At 39.5% G+C, this 14132-nt stretch overlaps 1 protein-coding gene across 1 annotated transcript in view; it reads right to left on the bottom strand.

Moving 5' to 3' along the window:
- Window positions 1–10601, bottom strand: part of mfge8b (milk fat globule EGF and factor V/VIII domain containing b) — a 29586-nt gene extending 18985 nt beyond the window's left edge. Inside the window, exons 1-3 of the mRNA XM_039808271.1 lie at window positions 10393–10601; window positions 1706–1828; window positions 1275–1406 (exon numbers count right to left, since the gene is read on the bottom strand). Of these exons, the coding sequence (XP_039664205.1) occupies window positions 1275–1406; window positions 1706–1828; window positions 10393–10462 (325 nt within the window). The 5' untranslated portion in view covers window positions 10463–10601. The remainder of the gene's footprint in view (window positions 1–1274; window positions 1407–1705; window positions 1829–10392) is intronic.
- Between the last annotated feature and the right edge of the window lie 3531 nt (window positions 10602–14132).

Genomic DNA, 14132 nt, shown 5'->3' with positions numbered 1-14132 from the left:
GGGTTAACTGATAAAAAAGGCTGTGTATCTAAGGCTAACATGATCTTACTGCCGGTTTAAAGGCTAGCCTTGAATCATAAACAAGGAGATAGCACTATCATCTCTCAGATAGTGCTGAACTCAGCAGCTTCTATGTCTGTGACTGTGTGCTGTATGTGCAGTTTGTGTGTGTGCCTCCGCATGCAGCCAAGAGAACAGAGAGCACCTGGATCCAAGAAGGAACACACACACACACTTGGTTACCTTTTCTTGAACTTAAATCTGCCCCTTGGACACCTAGAATAAAAAGGCATACATGATCAAACAAAAAATGCAGTTAGACTTTTCCTAAAAGTCCCACTTCATTCCTGCTAAATCACTTGTTCGGGCACACTTGGCCACTGTTATTCTGCCGCCTTCTTGAACAAACAGTAGCCATCTGTCTTGTGTGCACGGCTGGAGGCAGTTGGAGGAGCGCAGCACATGTTCCCACCGTTGCTTCTCTCTCTCAGGCTGACCCTGAGTGAACCAACCTGGTCTGAGTGACATGTAAATCAAGCTCCCATAAGGACGACAGCTGTCTGTCTGGTGGCCACCACTCACAGCAGCTGTCTCCATGTAAGTGTGTTGGGTTAGACAGATTAAAAGGGACCTCATTAGACTTGCCAATTAATTGTATAGGAATGTAAACCTGTCAAAGAGGGATACTAGCATATCTGCATCACTGAGACCTTTAATGTGGTGTGCAGCTGTAGCTCAAAGTAGTAAGGATGTACTGCAGCGACTAGAATGATCAAGGCTAATGATTAAGATTAATAATTGCTACAAAATAAAAATGATAATGTTAAATAGCTCCACTAACAAGCTAAATTACACTTTTAGGAAGAAGAATATAGCCCCAAGAAAGGTTTTGTTGATATAAGATGGCATCTGAGATATGCCCACTGAGCTTGACATTTTGCTGTTATGAGATTTTTTTTCTCATCCTTCATAGTCAGCCTTTCCATCTATTTATTACAACACAGTGGTGCCTTATGACCTGGCCTACCAAAATTAAAATACACTGAAAACTTTTATTCTGGCCACAACAAAAATACTTACACATAAAAAAAAACAGAACAACTTCCCATGGATCATGATATAAATATCCAAATATGACAAAGTGGAACTGATATTCAGTCGCGTCAGAATTACAGTTACCCCTGATCTCACATTTATTACACAACTCTACAGAAAACATTCATAGCTATTAATATAATCCTGATAAAACGATTCAAGAGGGAGCCCAGACTTACTGTTCTGGCAGTGGACTCCGTCGAAGCCTTGCTGGCACTTGCAGACGTACTCGCTGAAGACGTCACCGCGGCGGGAGTGGCCTGTCACCTCGCAGATGGCATCATTTTTGCATGGGTTGGGGTTGCAGGGCCCTTTTGGATATGGAGAAAGATACAGAAGAGGAAAGAGAGTCAAGTTTAACATAGGTTGTGTGTAGGAAATGGAATCAGGTAAAGGATGGGGTTGATCTATGTACAGTTTAGAAAATGAAATAATCTTTTAGGTCTGCTCTCATTTAAAATAAATGACTATTTAGCTTTAGAGCTGCTATAAGTTACACATTTTCTAACCAGATCATACTCAGCACAAATAAGGAATTTCATTGTGTATATTGTCATTGTCTAACCGCAAAAAAAACCCCTGTAATTTCGACCTCAGAGGCATCACTTACCAGTCTCAGTCTCATTGCAGGTTTCTCCAGAGAAACCATCAGGGCAGATACAGATGAAGGGAGCTCCTGACCCGGTCACACAGGTTCCACCATTAGTGCACACATTCACCTCACAGTAATCACCTGGAGAGACAAAACATAAAACGGAATTAACGAAAACAAAAAAATATAGAACGAAAGTTATATTGCGTCAAATTAAAAGAAATTAATCTTGTAGAAAATAATGCTTGTTTTCGATTCACAAAACCGCACAAACCTCACAAACACAGAAAGTATTATTGTGTCCTCCTCACCCATAATCATATTGTCCCTACCGAAATCAAAGACAGCTGTTGGGCGTAGGACTTCGGCTTAAAGACTCATGACTGATGTTTGTTAGGTTTACAGAGTGAGTAATTGTTATGGCTACTCATAAATCAAAACTGAACTAAAGAAGAAGAAAAAAAAAACTGTTTATATTCATACCAGTTTAAGTTTCCAATAAGAAAGAGTTAAATGTGTTCTGAGAGAGCATCAGATAATCCTGCATTCTTCCATTATTACATTTTCCACTCTATTCTCTAGTTGGGCTGCTGAATAAAGAATAACCCGGCTGCTGCAGGTTGGAAGTGATGGTCTGAACAGCTGAGTAAGCCATCATGACACTGTAAAAACAAGACAAACACTGGATGCTTCCACCAGCATCACTGCTGCCTGGCCTGAACCTGACAATCCAGCAGATCTCTGGGCACGAGGGGAATCGAAAAAAAAAAAAAAAAAAAGAATCAAGAGGCGTGTAGTGGTTTTCAAAAGCATGTAGACCAAATGAGCTATGATTTACAGTAAAAGAGTTTTAATCCAAAAGGAGATTTCTGCCCTTCGGAAACTATGACATTGCTTACAAAATAATTAATGGCAACCACTGGAAATTCAGTAGCCTATGATACATGAGTGAGGCAGCCTAGTTCCTAACAAGATTACACTGAAATTAAATTTTGGCATCTAGTATACACACAACATATAGAACAAAAAAAACAAGTAATTACATTTTTCTCAATATAGATACAGCACATAGCATTTTGGAAGTCAAAGTTGTAATGACATCCTGTTTTGGCATGTAGAATATGGAGGAGGTGAATAACCGGGAGCCTTTTACAGCCATGAACACAAGGAAGGCGTTTCCAAGTTAACATTTATCATTCAGATAATTGTTAAGGAAATTGAGGTTGGGTGGCCCAAGTGTGAAATTGGTGGTTTAAGTACCACAGTGTCTGCCATAGAGGCTAAAAAGGAGCTCTGACCCCGTTTTGTGTTTCAGCAGCGTACTTCTTTCCATTTCAAACTAAGTAGACACATGGGAGTAGATAAATATATATATTTTTAGACTTCTACAAAAAAGAGGCGTTTTATTTTGCTGACAGTATAATTCACAGAGGCCACAAGGCCATGGCTGAAAATGGCATTTTGACTTGTAACATTCTGTGCATCGCTGTGTCCTCTCCATCTTTCTAACCCCCAAATACACACACTCACACACATCCTTTCCTGTTTTTAAAACGCTCAAGGATGAGAGCACTCTGAGAAGCTTATTTAGTGCCAACAGTGAAACATTGTGAAAAGACTAACTAGAAAAAATTAACTATATTACAAATGAACATACTAGTTTGTAGATTGCACTTAGCAGTTTTATTTTAATCTCCTGATGTACAAAATCTGGACTCTCTAGATACATTATCCATCAGCAATCAAGGAGATGTGGGGTAGATTTGTGCCATGTTCACTGAGAGAGAAGGGAGAATGACAAATGAAAGGGATCCACTTTGCCAACATCCTGTGTGGCTGTTTATCCACTGAAGTGCACTTCCCATGGATGTCCAGTGTTATCAGTGCTGTATCCAGTGTCATGGCCTTCAAGTGCTTTCACATCTCGTGGGACTGTTTGACAACAGGCTTGGCTGGCACCGCCACCACATAGTTATCCAAAAGCTGCTGCCTGTTTATCTTTGGAAGGAACACAGCCTCCCTTCCTACACTGGCAGATAGCTCACTTCAGGAAACCCTCTTAAAAGCGGAGAAATAACAATGGTGAATAAATGACCTGAGAAGACTTGACTGCCGACTTATGAAGTTAATACAATCAAGAAATAGGAAATAAGAGAGACACCCCACTTCATTTAAGTGTCTCTGTAATCGTTGCTTGTGGTCTGAAGGGTATTTTAGCCTGGATGCTTTCTGAGGAAATGAAATTAGTGATGTATTATTCAAGGTGGTCAGCCAAGAGACAGTGGTCAAACCACCAGAGCCTCCTTCAAAATCCCCAGTGATGCCACTGTCTGTAAAAACCACGTCCATAAAATTACAAGGGAATGAAGAAAAGGGTGTTTATTTCTTTCCCCCTATTCATACCATATTTGAAAAACGATGGGATTTCAACATGTTTTGCATTGCACATTAGGTCACGACATGCTCAAATACAAAAAACAAAAAACAAAATAAACTTGAATTCAACCAACTAAAGACAGAATGCAGTTCTGTGGTTTCCACCGCGCATCAACTGTAAACTCCACTGCTGTTTCAGAGGAAACCAGAGACTTGTTATTTCCCATTATCTTCAGCAGACAGAGGAATACCGATTCAGATAAGCAGGAGTTTATATTTCAAGAGAAATTGTGGCTGTAGTTTCAGTTTAGTTTATTGAGAAACCAGTGCAGAACAAAGGCTTTTATTTCAACTATTCAAACTGACATACACACCACAGTTTAAAGGATACCAAAAAGAATACATTTCCTAGTGATATCTAGCCTTGCAGAGAATTTTGGTTTTATGTTTTGTTGAGCTCTTCCTCTCTGATATTTCTGCCTCCACCACAATACAGTGCAGGTGAATGGAATTTCATTTTGTGGTGCTCCCTGCATTGAAAAGTTACATTTTCAAAATTCAACAGTGACATCTCTCTCCAGAGTCAGCGTGTCTCTGTTTTTGTCAACAGTTTTCAGGAACTGCTTCCTACTCAAGATATTGTCCAGATGAAAACTGTTGACAGAAACAGAAATGTTGAGGTTACATTTTTCAAATTCCACTTTTAAATGCTGTGATCACCTCAACTGTGTTTTAGAGGAAACAGAAATCTCACAGATGTATATCTAATAACCTATGGACGAAGAAAACCCAAAGTATCTGCATGGCCAGATACTACAAGCTGTTAATGTGAAAGACTTGTGTTATTTGAGCAAATCTATCCTTTAAGCTGCTGCAGCCACCTATTAAAAAGGTAATTAATCAGTTATCCAAAAATACATCAAGTATTGGCACACAACTGTTTGTCCAGTCTATAGTAACCCACTTCAGGCCACATGTGCCTGAAGAAGGTTGTTGCTGAAGTAGTGACTCCTTTATTACAAGAACCACGATAGAAACCTAGCATGTTAATGCTTGATATTTTAGTACAGTATATGAGGGTGTGGACCTGTAAACCTGTTTGAAGAATATATCAGTTGTTTTCATGATGTAAATACACCAATATATGAAATGCAATAACTAACAAAGAAAGCGATGAATCATCTGACAACATAAACACATCTATTTTGCAGCATTTAATAATGCTGTAAAAAACATTTAATACATTCGTGAAAATGACAGCAGTGCAGTACACAACATGGTGCCCCACTTTGTCCTCACCACAGTGACAGATTAGAAAGGTATGTGGAGTTATGTTTGGCAGGAGAAGCCATTTCCAAAGGGCATTGTGCTTTTCTCACTCCTTATGAGTCATGGTCTGTGCCTTTCCCATGATGCCTCAGCCCAAGAATGAGGTTTAAATACCAGACAAAAAAGCACAGAGCAGTTAGAGCCAGAATAACATAATAAATCAGTCCCCCAATGAGAACCGCTAAAAAGAAGGTGTATGTGATCCTGCAAAAGCTTGAGCCTCAGCTATAAGGACACAGCTGGGGTTGGACATCAGCGCATGTAGCAATATTTGTTTAACAAATCAAAAAGATACTAAATAATCCTAAAAGGAAGTAAGTTATTACACTAAAGTTGGGTATTTTGTTGTTAGCATCTGTTAACTACTTGCATACAGCCAATAAAGCGAGCTTGTATTAACCTTATGGGTTGAACTATTTTTGCCTCTGTGCAACTTGGCTAAAAAAGCTCTCAGTATCAGCCTCGTAGAATGACTACAGCGAGTGCCAGCGTTTTGCTTCAGGGGGCTGGGTCTGGCATGAGTGACCATGGCATGCCTTGTGTTTACTTCTGGGAAACAAATGAGCAGCAGCACAAAAAAACATAGTGCACATGTTTCCTGTAGGAGCTTCACAGAAGAAGGAGTTACTACAAGTTAATCGGCTGCTACTGAAAGGATCAACCAGAGGGCTAAGTCAACACATTGGCCCTCTGACCATATCAGGTGAATAGACAACAAGGAAACATAACCCTTTTATAGGGCTAAGCAGACATCACAACAAAAGAGTAAAGGACTGTTTGGTAAAAACGTCTTCAGGAAGTCATTCAAGAGCTCTGCGCCATGACTCATGTCATTTCAGGACAAAAGGGTGGGGATGGACTCTTTGAGGACCGTTACTGCAGCCTATATTAGAGAAACAGTGACTGATTACGGTGATAAAATAGAACTTGGATAAAAATTGGCTTGAAATAAGTGAGTAGGCTAGCCTTGATCAGTTTGATGTTAAACAAAATCATTTCTGGGGGTTGCAGTGTTTTTTTGCCATTTACCTCATTACACAGTGCACCGCCATGGGCTAAAATCTCTTTCGTCTGAATTACTTTTGAGTTGAGTTATCAAAGATGACAAGGAATAGTATCAGTAGCATACAAAAAATAATGCGCCAAGAGAGTTTAAGACGGCTTTAAAGGAATGTCAAAAGCACAAGTCAAAAGCACAAGGTCAAGGTACAGTCATCTGGTCTACGTATATAGCCTACCTGGTGGTTATGCAGACGCTGATAAATGCATGTGTACGTGTGTATGTATGTGTGTGTCTGTGGTTACGTCAGTGCTCATATCTGATGTGTCCTGAGGCCTGAAAACAGTAAAGGCTCTGCCCTCTGCTCTGTCACGCACACACTAGCATGCTGGAGTGTATAGGCTGGCAGGCAAGTGTGGGAACTCAGTGTTCCAGAAAGAAAAGGAGAGGCCTGCGTCACACTCACATGTCCAGCCCTTGTTAAAACTGTTAAGGATGTGCGGAAGCATAATAAGGATTGAGACCTGTAGAGTGCTCATCTGCCAAGCTACTGAGTGCTCGCGACATAAGGAGAGGGGAACCTGCACACGTGTAACAGGAAGTGGATTTATCGAGGCCAGGGCTGCCCGAGTCCTTAAATTACCCGAGGCTTTTCAGCAGGACTCCAGCTGCAGGTGAGCTTTCTGTAAGCTGTAAGTGCTACTCCAAAGCAACACAGCCATCTGCTACTGCTTCAAAAAAATAATAAAAAAAAACAGGGGCCAGTCACTAAAAATACACACAGGCGTCACGAGCCGTCAACCAAACAACAAGCTTTTCTCTCGGAAGTAACTGAAATAGAGCCTGGAGTAGTGTCACAACGACCGTCTTTAACTGAATGGAGTTGTTCAGTGAGTTTCTCTGATCATATGAACACAAAGATTTTGTGTGAACATTTCTGGCTCTTGGATTCAAGTAGCTCTCACTTTGTCGTTGGCTCAATATTTAAGCTCACATGACCGCGTGTAAAATATTTATCATGGCAGATTGGAAAGTGGGCCAACAGACACTATTAAAGTGGCCCAAATTAGAAGACTCCATATTGCAATGAAACATTGATTAAGGAAGCTATTCAAAATTCAAATGGAAGAAAAAGAGCCGTTCCTGTCCTGGGGGAATTGGTGGGAAAAGAAATGATAAAGTCATCAGTGCTGAAGAAGACAGCAGCCTGAAGGGAAGACCTAATATGGGCAGATGGTAAAAAGCTACACAAACACTCATATTACACACACATTCACAAACTTACTGACACAAGAACACTGGGCTGGGCTGCCTCTAACCATTTTCATTATCAATTAATCCACTGATTATTTTAATGATGAACTGATTGTTTTGATTTAATACAAATTATTTATTCAAATGTCATGCTATGTATAAATGTCAAGTGTCCACCCAACAGTCTAAAACTCCAACTTATTTAATTGTTATACCGACAAGACAAAGGAAAGCATCAAATCCTCACATTTTAGAACCTGGGATAAACTTGGCCTTTTCACTTTTGAAATAACTGAAACAATTAATTGAAAATTTTTATTGAAACCCATAATAATGATTCTTTGAATTCAGAGTGAGCTACAGAAACCATTCAGTAATTAAGGAGACCCGATTAGTCAGAAGAAATACCATATGCAGAAGAAAGGGGCAATAAGAATTTATATAATCCCTTCATCACAGTCAGTCCAGTCAACTGGAGGTGAAAATTAGCCTGTATGGCTAAAGCTGACACAGCTACATGTTGGACTCAAGTGCTCATGTTAATTAATGTGCATTGTCCCTTCTAAATTAATAAACAACAAACATGACCCTAAATAAAAGTCACTGTATGATTTGACTATTTTAGTGGAGAGGGAACATCCATCACGTTAATTAAGTCCAATATATGGGCAATTAAACCCTATATTACACACACAAGTACATTTGCACCAATTTCAACTGAAAATGATTCATATTATGCACCTGTCTTTATCCACAAATTATACATATACACTTACTCAGGGCACGCTATTGGCCCAGCGTCTGGCTATATTTAGCCCTTGTTCACTCAGTTGCCCTAAGTGTTCTCCTTGTGAGAAAAGACTGCCTCAGCCACGACACAGAACACCATTTTCCACTTCTCTCCCCTTAGCAGCAAACAGACCGGACAAGTAAGCTATAACCTGCTGAATTGAGCCTAAACAATCAGGTAAACATGGGGGGGGGGGAGCTCAGCTCTTATTCTGCCCAGTAAACATTTTGCATGACACAGCAGCAACAAGTCCCGTCTCCCCCAACTCCCTGACAGTGTGGAAAGCTCTTGTTAAGTGCTGTTGTGGGTGGAAGTTCACTTGCATGCCTGTGTTGGCGGCTGCATCCAGAAAAGTGACTCAACGTTGTGGCCAGTGCAACCACACCTATTCTCCACGGCTGTCCCGTCCCTGAGCCTCGAGGAACAAACATGTTGGGATGTGTGCGCTTCTCTTCAGGCTGCATACAGTTTCAATTTCAATTCAAACTAAAAGTTTAAGAGAAGTGTGTTAAGCATTTATGTAAGTGATGCACCTGGGAAATTTAACAGCCTCTCTTGTCACGAAAGTCTATATAAGGACGTTGCAGGACAAGGAATGGATATACAGGCAGGACATTTTTTGGGGTATCTGTTTAAAAAAAAATATCGGTTATGTTTGGTTCCAAGTTAAGTACCTGCGTTTCTTTGAACAACTCTATTTTTCCCTTACAAAGTCAGATGTTTGCATCTGCAGAGCTGCAGTGTTTGTCAACATAGTGGATCTACACAAGCATTTGAAAACAAGTGCACCAAACTTATATGAAATGCAAAATGTGTATTATACTGTATAGGGTGTTAACAAGGGCTAGGTTTTCTATGTTAAACAAAATGTTAAAAACTTTTTTATTTTGTTGCCATTTATTTGTGACAATTGTCTTTCGTTTTTCAGCTTCTGTCTTTTCATATGCAGAGGCAATTCACTTATTTTCTGATCTTCATACTGGCTGTTTTTTTTTTTTTTGATACTGTGGGATTTGAAATAAAAAACCCAATTGTGAAAAAGATTTCATAAGCAGATATAATGCTGCATTCAGATTACAATAAAATGAGTTTGAGCCAGTCATAAGCTAAATTTCCTTGTTAGATCTCCTTGAAAAGATCCCAGACTTGAAGTTGTAAACATTGATCCATGATCCATTAAATGTTGACTGTTTCTCTACTCAAAAGTCCCATGTCTATCAGACAAGAAATACACACAATCTGTCTTTTACACAGCACCAACCCAAGTCATGAATTCCTTCTGCTTTTTGTCAATGTGCAAAAAAAAATAAATAAATAAATAAAAACTCAAAATGGAACAGGAACATTTTTACATTTGGAAAATACATCATCACACCAAGAAAACATGTGCCTTCTCCATGGTCTGTGAGCAGAAAATTAAGGCAGGAGAATCAGGCCATTTGTGTCCATTGTCCATTGCCCTAAATCTGTTTGATGCATGGAAATGCAAACAAAGCCAACTGCCACTGGCATGAGGTTAACACTGGGCATGTATAATAGCCAGCCTATGTGTGTCATGTTCCTTAAAAGGGGCACTGCGCAAAAATTGGCCTTAGGTATCATTTCTGTTACATACATTCAGACATAACAAGAGTGTCTGTCCTAATGTTACAAAACCTACAGATAATATCGATTCCAACTGATTCGCTTGAACGTGCAGAAATGCTCTCTTACTTTGGTGACGAATTGACGGTGCCAGGCTGAGATTTAATACCAAACACATACTAAAGCGGATAAAACAAAAACAGCAAGTGAACCACGCTACTGCATTTCCAACTAAGTTTAAAAGAGAGAAAAACACAGAGAAATAGCTACTATAACCTGACTACAACTTAACTGCAACAGCAACCCCTCAACAGCGACGGACGTTAACTGCGGCGGTTTGAACTGTAAACAAAAACAAAAGAGGCAACTTACCGTTCACTCCAAACACCAGGCAAGCTGTTAAAAGTTGCAGCCAAAGTACGAAATTTGTGTGCTCCTTCATGGCTGAGTTGTTGTCAGTCGTTGATTAGGTTAACTGCAGTTCGTTAGTTAACTAGCTAGTTAAAGGGACGACAGGAGGACAGCGGCGTATTGGACGTTGTTGCTTCTGTGGCTCGAGCTTGTTGTGCGGCTGTAAACTCCCAGGCAGCAGCAGTAGAGCAGGAGCACGTGCGCCTTAGCTCTCAGCCAATCACAGTCTGGATTTTTAATTGGAACTCCGCCCCCCTTGTTCCCGCTGTGGGTGACCAAAAAATTACACGCACACACACACACGCGCACGCACGCACGCACGCACACACACACACACACACACACACACACACACTGAGCGCTGTAAATTACCCTGGAAACAAAAAGAAACGTTTATGTGCTTCATTTAATGAAATGTCTTGATTAAGATCTTTAATATAAAACCACTGTACCAAATTAATTGCTCCCCAAATTTGTCAGTTGCAGTCACATTTAACCTGTGATCTAATTTTCCCCATGGGGTTACTTATAGCTGTAATCTCTAAGATTTTTACTTAAATAAGAGTCTAATAAGAGAATAAATTAAGTCACTATCTATCACAAAAGGAGGTAAAACAATGATGATTAAGCCTGTGGGCCATTGATGAAAGTATTGCGATATTTATAAATTTGCAGTATTATGATCTGGTTGTCTGGTTGACATCTCCCGGGTAAAAATGCATTTTTTTTTTCATTGTACGCACAAAAGATTTAACTATGCACACAATTTTGCAAACTTAGAAGCTGATGTAGGCCTATCAACAACAAGACTCCAGACCATATAAATAGAAATATTGACTGCAAAATTTTCAGCACAATTTTCTTGTTTTTGCTCAAGTAGAAATTCTAAATTAACCAGGACAAAAATCGTACAGCTTGCCACTTTAAGCCGTACTTTTATTTAACAAGTTCTGGAGGAAACCAGTGGTGAAATTAAACACTCAATTCACACTCATTTGCGCAAGTGTTTTACTGTACATATAGGTAGGCTATTTTCTTGAGTATTTCTATTTCATACCACTTTATACTTAACATAAAAAATATATTCATTACACTTTGTATTCCACAATATGTATTTGATAGCTGTAGTTAGTAAGATTTTACATAGGACATATGATTAGGAGCTCATAAAATGCTGCCACACAAGGTGCCATCTGCTCATTTGATAAACATTTACACACATTCACACAGTTTACACACATTCACACATGCCCCATATTTATCCCATGTAAAGTGATGTTTCACTATGTTTCGTTTTATGTAATTTGATAAATTGCAAACTTGTTTAGGGGTTGGAACTACTTACTGGGAAGACAGTATCAATTAAAGTAGGTCCTCCTATATTAGGCCCTGTCTTTTATAGGGTCCGGCATAAAAATCTAGTTTTAAGACTTTATTTTAGTGTATATGCTTGTGCTCATGTGGATCATTTTCCTAAATGAAGTTGTGTTAAATCAAATTGCCTCAAACTAACTGAAAATTTCAAAATATTTTGAATATTGGAAAATCAATAGGAGAATAACAAAACACATTTCCCCCCGGGCTCCCAAGGTAAATTTGGCCATAAATGTTACTTTGTTACTATCAAATTAAAAAGTGTGGGAATTTATGAACACTTGAGCACAACCCTACACTTTTATCTGTTCAGCAGCTGATTAAGACTGACTTTGAATGTATTTGCTCTGCTTCATGTAATCAAACAGACCAGTAACTGTGACATTAATGCATCTTTAATGTCTTCTTGTGTTGGCCTCTTCTCAAATAGTTCTGGGAAAATTCCCATGATGATTCCCGTGCATGAAATCCTTCTCTGAAATGCAGACTACGGCGAATGTTTTATTGTGGAAATCCGAAAAGGTTAATCCGTGGGCGTTTCTCGAGTCGAGATCCAGCAGGGGGTTAGAGTTGATTTTTGTGCTCTCGGACCGAGTGGGCGTGAGGCAAAAAACTGTTTTTCAATGGGTGTTGAGTTTGGGAGGGATGTCTAAAAGTCTAAGGCCCTTTCAATCTTTCACCTAATTCTTTTTGCATGGATGCATATGATTTAGTTGTAATTTTTCATCCTGCTCCCAAATTAAGAGACCAAAGCGTGATTTAGAGGATACGACACATGCTAAGTGTCTTTCTGCCTCTCATCTTTACATTTACTTTGCTGTGATTTAAAATGTGACACATTTTACAGTATAGCAGCAACAATATTCTCAGATGAACTCCACACGCTTTGATTTGCAGGGTAAAATGTACCCTTCTGTAGCCTAGGAACAAGCAAAAATTATTTAAATGCATCTTAAAGTGGTCTCACGTTTTGGCAACTAGCTCAAATACAGAAGAAAAAGGCTGCTGTGCTTTGATGGTCTATACTCTCATCACATCTCCATGCTTGGTGCAGCTCTCTGTTCTCATGCATGTTTAGATCAAATGCAGTTGAAAATGATGGTCCAGTCTTAAAACTATGCTGTGTGAAACCTATAGCCCTTCTTCTCACATGCTGGAGCAAAAAGAAAAAAGAAAAAGGAAAAAATCCTTCCCCCAGATGACCTTTTCACATCAAAGCTATCTCAAGCTATATGGAGCGATACCAAGCTCCTCTTATATTCCCACTCATTAGTTTGATGAGCGGTAGGTCAAACAGAGGGTGAATCTACTGTAAGACGGGAAGGACAGGATTCTGTTGACCTCAACTCCTACTTGATAAGATGAGGAACATAGAAATGAAAAAGAAATTAAAGTGCATATTTCTCTTTAGGAGGTCAAATACATCTCTTGAAAGTTTGTTCTTCTTGCTGCCCTTTAAATATCATGCAAATGTAAATATAGAAGGTTATTGTGGTAGTATGTCCTATCAAGGCAAGCTGAGAAATATGCTGGGTAACTTAAAGCAGCAGTATCACCAAGCTTCTCCTGTTTATGCACATATGTTATAGAGAATGAGTAATGAGAGCTGGTTAAATGATAAATATGAACAGGAAGGTCCTCTTTAAGCAGGTTTATACTTACTTTTATTACAAGAAGGGCTGTTTTCAGTAAATCAACCTGCACTATTTTTTTCTTTTCTGCAGTGATGAATGTGTTATATAATGCATTGAATGCTGATTGTACTGTAAACAATACATTGGCTAAGCTTGATTAGCCACAGTCTGACCAAGTATAGCACTGATTACGTTTTACCACTTTAATTGAATAATTTTTAAATTCATTTGTTGTTTTTTAATTCTTAAAGGTCCCATGGCATGAAAATTTCACTTTATGAGGTTTTTTAACATTAATATGCTTCCCCCCAGCCTGCCTATGGTCCCCCAGTGGCTAGAAATGATGATAGGTGTAAACCGAGCTCTGCCTTTGAGAAAATGAAAGCTCAGATGGGCCGATCTGGAATCTTCTCCTTATGAGGTCATAAGGAGCAAGGTTACCTCCCCTTTCTCTGCTTTGCCCGCCCAGAGAATTTGGCCCTCCCATGAGAGAGAGAGAGAGAGAGACATCATGGCTTTCAAACGAGCAAAGTGGCAGTTGGTCAAGGCCACACCCCCACCCTCCACCTTGCCCCCCCCCTCTCTCCTCCTCAACAGACACAGAAATGGCACATACTAAGTAAAGCTCATTGTGGGACTGGCTCTAGTGGCTGTAATTCTGCACCAAGGCTGAATTTCGGGAAAGAGACTTCA

Source organism: Perca fluviatilis, chromosome 8 (assembly GCF_010015445.1).
Source record: "Perca fluviatilis chromosome 8, GENO_Pfluv_1.0, whole genome shotgun sequence".
NCBI lineage: Eukaryota > Metazoa > Chordata > Actinopteri > Perciformes > Percidae > Perca > Perca fluviatilis.
The sequence above is the reverse complement of the archived record's forward strand: the minus strand, read 5'-3'. Positions and strand labels throughout refer to the sequence as shown.